The 10,000-nt window shown below is 41.2% G+C and overlaps 1 protein-coding gene across 2 annotated transcripts in view; it reads right to left on the reverse strand.

The window, feature by feature from the left end:
* Positions 1-10,000, reverse strand: part of EBF3 (EBF transcription factor 3) — a 121,093-nt gene that overhangs the window by 586 nt on the left and 110,507 nt on the right. Inside the window, exons 12-15 of one of the 2 annotated variants that reach the window (XM_056352371.1) lie at positions 9,592-9,657; positions 8,747-8,924; positions 7,355-7,543; positions 6,737-6,934 (exon numbers count right to left, since the gene is read on the reverse strand). In XM_056352371.1, coding sequence (XP_056208346.1) covers positions 6,737-6,934; positions 7,355-7,543; positions 8,747-8,924; positions 9,592-9,657 — 631 coding nt within the window. The remainder of the gene's footprint in view (positions 1-6,736; positions 6,935-7,354; positions 7,544-8,746; positions 8,925-9,591; positions 9,658-10,000) is intronic. The other variant, XM_056352373.1, reaches the window with a different exon arrangement.

Here is a 10,000-nt window from a genome sequence, read left to right on the forward strand (position 1 = left end):
ACGGTGGGGCTCAGCAAGTCAAGGACTCTCTAAGACCAAAGTCAAGTACTCTACACCTGTTCTCAGCTCTCAACCACACACCATCAAAAGGCGTGGAATTAATACCCCTGACCAGTCATCTCATTTTTTTCTAAAAAATAAATACAAACGCTTTTTTTGAAAAAGATAAAGACTGAGATGCCAACAACTACTGCTTTTCTCCCAGTTAACTCTTTGGTAGAAACATAATTTAGATAGTCTTTAATTTTAGTGTTGTTTAATTTTTGCCATAATGATATTTCTCATTAATTTATGTACAACAGATATTAATAAATTTGTTCATGTAGTGATGTGAACTTCAATTTCTCAGTTCATTAATTTCAACAATATTAATTTATTTCGGATTCACTGTTACAGCTTTATGGTTTGGAAGAGCTGGCTACATACACATTTCATACGTAACACAACCTCCTACAGCAGCCAGCAGTGTGGTCTGCCTGGCATGAATCGCTCCAACGGCTGTGACCGGAGCCCCGAGCAGCTCTGGTCCGGCAGGTACCGGAGCCAGCTGTGCAAGCGGATGCAAAGGACTTACATGGGACTGTCTCTCTCTAAAACATGTCTGAAGTGATGCTCTTGAAACAGGTAAAAGTTTTCCAACTGTGCTACTTTTTTCACCAGTAAGACATCTCAAATATGTCAAAATTGAAATGGAAATTATAATTTTGCATAGTTTATAATACTGCATATTTTAAACCTAAAGAGCAACCAAACTTACAAAACTTAACTGGAGAATAATGCGCATATTGACAGACCCTTCCTACTCAAAACATTTCATTTCTTTATCATATTTCCTTATCATTTTCCTTATCGTGGACCTGTTGGAGCGAGCCCAGAGGAGGCCACGGAGGTGGTCAGGGGGCTGGAGCCCCTCTGCTATGGAGCCGGGCTGGGAGAGCTGGGGCTGCTCAGCCTGGGGAGGAGAAGGCTCCAGGGAGACCTTAGAGCAGCTCCCAGCACCTACAGGGGCCGGCAAGAAGCTGGAGAGGGGCTTTGTACGTGGGCACGTGGTGACAGGCCAAGGGGGAATGGCCTTAAGCTGAGAGAGGGGAGATGCAGATGAGCTGTGAGGCAGAAATTGTTCCCCGTGAGGGCGGCGAGGCGCTGGCCCAGGCTGCCCAGAGCAGCTGTGGGTGCCCCATCCCTGGCAGTGCTCAAGGCCAGGCTGGATGGGGCTGGGAGCAGCCTGGGCTGGGGGGAGGGGGCCCTGCCCAGGGCACGGGGTGGGACTGGGTGGGCTTCAAGGTCCCTCCCAACCCAAACCATCCTATGATTCTGAGTTCCACTAAATCTCCGGTACTTCCACACCACATTAGCCCAGGCCAGGGGATGACCGGGCTCTGTGTTTAGAGCTGCCGAACCATGTGCTCTCAGGTTGACTTCTTCTGCAAGTTTTCAGTCAGCAGAAAGCCTGGCACCTCGTCAGGCAGACCTAGAGAGGTTTGGTTACCTGGGGTGCACCAGAACTGGGGGATGCAGGAGCTCATTTCGAGGTGGTGTTATGCTACAATACAACCATCACCTGCCCTGGACATCAAGATCACCACAAGCCAAAGACATAAATGTTATGTCTTGGCGCCAGCATGAGACATCCTGCCTGCACACTAAGCAAAGTGCAAAAGTCCAGGACTGATCCAGACATTTGCTTCTTCAAAGAACAACTTAGCAGAGAAAAAGTCCAGACTTTTCTTCCAGAGGCTGTGTGCACAAATACCTTAATAAATGCCACATCATTATTTGGTACTAATACCCTGCACATCTTAATCACATGTTCATTGCAGTCTCACGTTTGGCTTCTGCTGTGTGAAAATTTAGGTTGGCTGCTGCATACTTTTCTGGGGGAAAAAAAGGCTGAATTATTTAATTTAAGTGATTTAGCCATTGTTGTTGAGTTCTATCTGTGGCACAATGGGAGGGGGGTGCAAAATTGGTGCTTCAGACATTTAATTCACTATTTATTTTAGTAGCAACATTTGACAATAGTGAATTTCTGCACTATGTTTCCTGCTGTGCAAATTGATACCAAATGCCTCCTTAAAAGAAAAATGGGGTGGCTAGTTTTTTAATAACAATTTTAACTGTTTCATCCAGGGGCATACCAGAAAATTAAGCAGGATGCAATTTTAAAAGAATATAGAGAACCTTTTGCTCTGTGTTACAGTCATAAAGCTTAACCAGAGAGCAATATCTTTCACAATCTATAAAAAGTAAATTACAATTGAAAACCAAATTTTGAACACATATTGTACCTCCAACTTCTCAGCGAGCCAGCACTTTCTGACTAAAAAATTTATTTTATACCTTAAATGCCCATTGTTTTAAGCAGGAAAAAGCCTCTGCCCTAAGGAACCCATATGCTAGCATCCTGCTCTTAAAAAAAAAAAAAATGTGTAAGTACTTAACTTTCAGATCATAGTCTATGCAGTGGAAGTCATACAGAGTTAACAAGATTGTGACTTTTTGGATAAGGCCCAAAGGCCCTTTTTTGAAGCCTTGCTCACAGGAGTGAGTTGTACCCACAGGACAACAGAGAGAAGGGTATCTCCTCTGTGAGCGGCAGCTTCCGAGCTCTGACCTGAACGAGGGTATCAGTCGGCTGAGGATGGATGCGCAGCTGCCAGCGGTGGCACACGAGTGCAGTGAGGAAAGGGACCACAAGTTAGCTCTGGCTGGCACTGCCTGCATGCTGCCCTTTCTGACATTTTCCTAGATTGCCTTCCTTTTTATTCTTTTTCTTCTCTTCTTAACCTCTGTCTTGGATCTCTTTAGCAAAAAAGTGAATCTCCTTGTTGGCTATAGACCTCTCTGTGTTTACTCTTGGGCACTAAGTCCTAAAACTCAGCATGGCTTTTTGGGGGACATGCTTTCTAGCAGCAAGGTCTTGCTTCTAGTGTGGTGGTCTCAGGTCATCCTGATGCTTGTGGTGATATTACCGAAAGGTGATATAACCAGAGGTTAAAGCAGCTCTACCTCTGCCTTATATTACGTTAGGAGACCAAAAGGTCTGTCTGAGGTCCAGATGGTGCTTCACAGTCCTGCTCCTGCCTTCTCACCATCCTAGATGTACCAAAAGCAGCATTTTGTCCACACACAGACAAATCCTATGGTGGTTCACCCAGCCAGGATCAGTGCAACTAACGCCCAAATCCTTGTAAAAGGACAATCTGTGTCTGCAGGGCTATTACATGTAGAGTTTTGCCATGCTTTCATCTGCTTCTGCCTCTGCCCAGCGCTAACAAACCTTCATAGGAAAAACTGGGCTGCCTGGCCCCATCACATTGGTGTGCGATGCCTTGCCATAGCTTCCCTGAAAGCTGTCCAACTGGCTTTTATATCAGAATAAAGCTTATGTGGGGAAAGGGAACAAAACAAGCCATGAGAGAGAGGATATCCTGCCCTGTGATTGAAAGAGCACGTCATCGCTTCTTATCCAGACACAGACACTGCAGGATTTACCTTAGATACAACAGTGACCATGAGCTCTTCACTTCTGTCTGGGCTTGGCTAAATGTATGTGACCATTCCTAATGGTGCAGGCTCCTCAGCTGGCACTCAGCTTCTTCACATCCCACTGTATAATGAGGCTTTGTACCTCAAGATCACCAAAAAACTTTAGCTGCATTGGGCTGCAGCTCTTGAATTCCGTATTTTAATTTAATGTAGAAAATGTGCTGATCAGAAAACTCTCGAGCTGCTTGTACAGCATTCAGAAAGCAACTAATTAAACTCTAACAAGGGCTCAATGTCAACACATGAATAAGAAAATAGGGAGAAGGAAGCAGAAACCCCCTAAATAACTGTACAGGTAAAATGCAGCGTAAATAAGCATCTCCTGCATTCCTGGCTTTTCTTTATGACATCTCATGAAGGAAGCATATGACAAATCCACCCCTGTCTTGCCACTCGGTTCTGGCTGCAGTTAGTTCAAGGCACTGGTTGAGATCTGTGAGGACAACTGGGCAAAGCGTTGCCCACCTGAAGCCCTTTCTGAGTTCAGTCTGAATTAACTCCCTAGTTTTGGTTGGAAAAAATGCCGGTGCCTCTCTGCCGTGGTGATAACAGAACTCACCAGGGATATGTCAGATGCAATTTGATTTTATCTTCAGCCCAAGGGGACCCGAACCCACGCATTTTACCTTTTGCTAGAGTACTCTAACTCTCATGATATGGAGCATCACCTCGTGGTGCTGTGCTACCTTGTGTAAATAATTCAACTTTTTGTCACAATCCTGGAACTCAATGCTGTAACTACCAGACCAGAAAGACATTCTTGCTCTTTCTCTGGATCATTTTGCTCAATGCAAAATCATTCCATTTAGCTGCTTCAGCTGGGTGAGGAAAACATGACAATTATTTTTTTTTTCAACACTTCTGTTCATGTTTGGTTTGGCTGCTAAACCAAACCCTGAAGTTTCTACACATTCCTACATCTGGATAGATTTGTGTCTCAGAACTTCTGAGTGCTCAGAGGGGTAGGGACAGCCCAGTGAGGCAGCACTGCACATCTGGGGCACCTAATCTAGAGCTTTAGCAACACCCATGGGATGCAGGACTTCATTAGGGATGACACCAGATCTGCTGCTCAGGTTGCAGCATCCTAAAATTGGGGATTGAAGGGATTGTTAGGCCTTCACTGGGCTGTCTGGGCATGGAACAGCTTAGTACAGAGCAGGATTGGGCCTCAGCCTGAGAGCTAAATTCATGACCTATTTAACAAAATCAGTATTGGTTGATTCACAGTCATCTACCGGGCATTTATACAAAAAGCATTTTGTACCTGAGGATGAAGGCGTAAGGTTACTGGGACTTGGGGAGGTGCCAATGGAGACTGGGCACTGAGTGCAGGCATTTAACATGCCCAGTTCTTCCAAAAACACCCTTTGCAGTAATCTAGACCTTTTAAGCACCTGAAATGTTTAATATCTGATGGGAGGCCCTTTATTTACATACTGAAATTACATAAACTTAGATCATTTTAGTTTAGATCTTTAAATTATTTTAATTTCAGAGTAAATCAGTATCAACAAGTTAATAAGAATGTCTATAAATACCTTCTACAGATTAGCTCCCTCAGATCTAAGCCATGTGTTACCATTTTTTTATTATTTTATTTTAATTTTATTGTATTTCACTATTCACTTTTTATACAAGTGTCTTTTTATAAAGAGATGAAAGTAGGACACTGGATTATTTTATGGATAATCTTTTCTAAGAATATTGCTTAGAACTGGTATAGTTTTCTACATACACTAACATAGTGAAGCTTCCACTAAATACATATGCAATGACAGAAACTGTTAATCTAGTTATCCTTTTCTTTAACATCCATCCTACAATAAGATTTCTGTAGCTGGATCCTCAGCCCTTCATTAACCTGAGTGCACAATAAGCTCTCAGATGCTTTTTGGGGCCCAGAAGTTAGTAAGAAGATACAGGGATATCCATTTTGAGATGCTGCTCTTGAATGGCCTGGATTTTTGGTGGACAGGCAGTTCTGTGGGATTATGTCTCTCTAAAAAGCCTTAAACTAGATACCACAAAATGCAAGTGTCCAGAATTAGTCTGGCAAATCAAAATATCTGTCTTCCTATGTTTGCCTGTGAGCACTCATCATATTGTGGATATCACAGTAATACAAAGAATAAATAATACTGTGCTACCTACATTTTAACTAAGAAAGTCAAGAGGAGTGACGACTTTTGAGTGTCTGCAACCCTTTCTGATTCCAATGGGATTTGAAGTGCTTCAATTTACTGCACTGTGCTACGAGGCTCATGATTTGTAAAACACAGGCAAAGAAACGTTTCCAACGATTCTAAAGCATCTGACAGTATTAATTTCTAAATGTTAACATATGCCATAAAAAAAGGAAGACTTCTTTGTTCGCATTTTTATTCTTCCTCCAAACGTACACTGTATCATCATTCCTCCTGCCCCACTCCCAGCAGGTGACCATGGAAATTCTGCAACTGATTTATAGATGGTTCCTTACGTTACCCACATGAAAACGCACAGATTAAAAAAATGCAGAAGCTTAAGACTGCCTGCCTTAATTAAAATTAAAATTAAAATTAAAATTAAAATTAAAATTAAAATTAAAATTAAAATTAAAATATTTAGTTGTTCATTTAGGGAAGTAACCACTTTAACAGCACCGTAAGAGAGTGAGTTGGGACCAACAGAGCATGCAAACTAACTGCTAGCTAGTCCAAGGGAAGGTTAGTGCACTAAGAGCTTAACCTGATTTACACTCATCTGACACATTTTAAAATAACTGTTACATCCTATGTAAAATGAGGAAATCGCACCACGTTATGCTAGAATGCTGCTGGTTTTAAACATCCACAGAAATGTGTTCATAAAACGCATAAACACAAGGTGTCCATGAAACCCCCAAGAAGCATTCAGGGATACAGTCCTACTTTAAAATTAAGGCACGAAACCCTAAGGGAAAATGCCAGAAAAAAACAACTGGTGTTTTCTCTAAGATAAGTATTAAAAAGGAATTAAGATTTGCTCAAAATCTTAGCATATCATTCATGCCACCCTACTTCTTCTCCTGCTTTTGCATCACTATGAGAGCACCAGAAACCTAAAAAAAATAGCCAGGTACCTTTCTCCAAAATAAACAATCAGGGCTTGAGTGTATGCACCAAAAAAAAGCAATACACAGAAAACTGAGAGAGATCCAGCTCACCTTGAAGTCCATTTCCATTTGCACTGGTGCAAGATGGTGGAGGAGAGGCTTGGGGCCTGACAACAGGAGCAAAGGCGCTCTTTTGTTTCACTGCAGAGATGACATTGGCAGGTGAGAATGAGAAAATGCCGTGTGTACTGCTACAGTTTGAAGGGAGGGTGACCGAAGAGGCTGCCATGGTAGGGCTTGACGGCACTACTGCAATAAAGCAAAAATAATCAGGACTCAGATTGAGGTTTTCACGGCAAACACGGAAAAAGAGAGTGATAGGGCCTTGCCTCTTAAAATATATATAGATATATATATATATATAAAAAAATATATATAAAAAAAAAAAAAATGAAATGCCTTGGCTTGGCCACTCTCTGGATAACAGGCAAACTCTTTTGTGTTGGACTTCTGTTACAAATTGCGCAGTCCAATTTTTTTTTTCTATCTGAGATTGTATTATGGCACAAACAGATCAATTTATTATATTCATTTTTATGTCCAGCCTCCAGAGTCACCCCTCCTTTTATCCAGTAGCTCACAATATAGGAAATCAAAACAATGCAAGTATTTGATTTTGTAGTAAATATGAATCTATATGATGATGTGTTACCAAAAATAGACACTTACTGCCATAAGGAGAGTTAGCTGAGGAGCCATTAAGAAATCCAGGGGAACCTGGTACACCTAGATTGGGCATGCCGGCATTGCCATATCCATTCATGCTATTGCTGACTGTGTTGTAATTGGACTGCTGAGGAGTACTGCTGGGAACATATCCTCGCGGGGAAACACTGCTTGTGTTGCGACTGTAACCTACTGTGTTAGAAACCCCCCCACCCCAAAAAAATAATGTTATTTTATAATATAGACTTAGGGCTGGGGGGTTTCCTCATGCAGCATATATTACACAGTTTTAATTGATTGCACAGCTTTGCTCTAAGTTGTCTCTTACTGCCCTATCAACTCTTGCAGTTTGAGATAACCTTATCACGCCAACCCTACTTAAATCATCTGCGAGCACTCTATGTTGTCTCTCCTCTTAGCACAGACAGCCAACAAAAGCTCTCTTCGATCCAGCTGTGTCAGGTGCCTTCACGTTTGTCTTTAGGAGCAATTATCAACAGGCTCGAGTCCCGCTTTGCACCAACACACTGCATGTACTTTCAGCCTCTCCAGACCTTCAAATGCCATAGCTGACAAGAAAAACTTTTTTGTTGCAGTGATTTACTTTAAAAGGCTGTTTTGGGGTCTTCATTTTATGATTGATATTTTTGTACTAACAACAAGCTCGTACTTTCATAAGGTGTAGCCATCAGTGAGAACTAATTCAAGATCAAGTACAGAATTTTATAAGGCTTATTAGCTTGGGAAATGCATTAAAAGACAATCTTTTTAGAAGAGGAAACATAGCAGAATCAGGATTTTAAACAACATTTCATTCCTATCTGAGCAATCAATTTAATAATTACATTGCAAGCAAAAAATATGGGTTTGAACATATCTAATAATCCTGTTTCCCTCCTTTCATTAGTATCAAAATTAATTTTAAATGCAATATGCTGCATGCATTTTCAATTACAACAGGTAAATTAAATCAACTATTACTTTTATTAGTAACATATATGTCACACATGCCTATAAACAAAGTATTTTAAAATCACAGACATCAAATTAGATTTATCTGTGTAAATATTCCAAAACCAGGTGGAGATACCTAGACATAATTGTTTTATAAAAACCATACAAGCTGTATATTTACTGTGAATAATAAAGAGCTTTCTACACTTGCCAATTTAATATTTTTTTTCTGCTGGAGATGCTTTATGATAACAGTAAACGAAAGAACAGGAAGAATTAAATATTATGAGAAAGTTAAAGACAGCATTTCATTACGCGATCAGACATATGACTATGGGGAGAAAAAGAGGTAGAACACAGCAGTGACATCAGAGCGTATTAATAGGCACCGGCCAAAAGCAGTCAACAACGTGAAGGATTAACTCTTGAAATCCCACATACCTTGGTCATTTGCTTGTGATGTTTCGGAAACATTAACGGCGAGCTGGCTGCTGAAGGAGTTCACTCCCATCATGCCAGTGTGAGCAGGAGTGTTGGCTAGAGTGGGGATCTGGTTGTGATTGCGTGGCACACTGTATAACGCTTCAGCAATGTCAGCTGCTCGTTTCAGGATTATTTCCTATCAAGACATAAAATAAGCACTGACAACTAAGAAATTGATTTGTGCAAATATGCCAAGCTGCAACAACATTAAAATTTACGGAAGAGATTCACGTGAAATTATAGTAAGGGTGGGGGTTTTGCTGCTTGTTTCAACTACACGTTCTGTTTTGCTTGCTACATACCAGCTCACTATGCAATTTCATGGCAACCCAGGTAAGTATAAAGAAAAAAAGAAACTAAGATAAAATTACAGTTTAGTGCTGTAAGTCACATGAAAATTGTAACATGCATTTCATTCATCCAGGGCAGCAGAGGTATTTTCAGCAGTTTGCGAAGTACAGTATATTTTATCCGCTCTGTTGAGCAGATTTCTTTAGGACTTCCCATTAGTCACTGTATATTTTGGCCCGAGTTCAAGGTTATTCTCTTGCCTTAATGATTGCTTATGCTTTTGGCACCTTACACTTAATTGTCATTTCTGATAGGCAAACTAGCGATGAGAAGAGAATGGGAAGATGAAGCATTTCCCTTGGAGCATCGCATCACATCAGACTGCCCTCAAGGTGGCTGGCAAAGCCAGGCTGTGTAGAAAAAGAATGTGCTGATGCTCTGCCAGCTTCGCAAATAGCAGGTATTGATTTACATATGTAGGCATGTAGACAAAGACTGTGCTCATGACCTACCTGGTTGTTATGGGGCATCCCATACAGGGCTTCAACAAGGTCTGCTGCTCTTTTAAGTAATACTTCCTAAAGAAAAACAAACAACCTGCGTTATGTTTCACTAAATGCAGCCATCATTCCAAGAAGGAAAGAGAAGTGCGTAACACTGGCAGTTTGTAGTGGCATCGATAATTACGAGGAACCGACAAAGTGGGTAAAACACATCATGAGCTATCCTGGGGCTCTTGCTATATTTAGTGGATGTATTACAAAGATAGGAAGGTATTTTGTTTTGGAGGGAAATACTGCTTATGGTTTGAAGTCAAAGTTAGATACGAGCCTAAAAATAATATTGCATTTTACATCCAGCTGTTCAATTATGATTGACTAGAAAAGGTGTTTGCTGCTGTAGCATGTAGCTCTCGTGCTG

This window comes from Falco biarmicus, chromosome 9 (genome assembly GCF_023638135.1).
Source record: "Falco biarmicus isolate bFalBia1 chromosome 9, bFalBia1.pri, whole genome shotgun sequence".
Classification (NCBI taxonomy): Eukaryota; Metazoa; Chordata; class Aves; order Falconiformes; family Falconidae; genus Falco; species Falco biarmicus.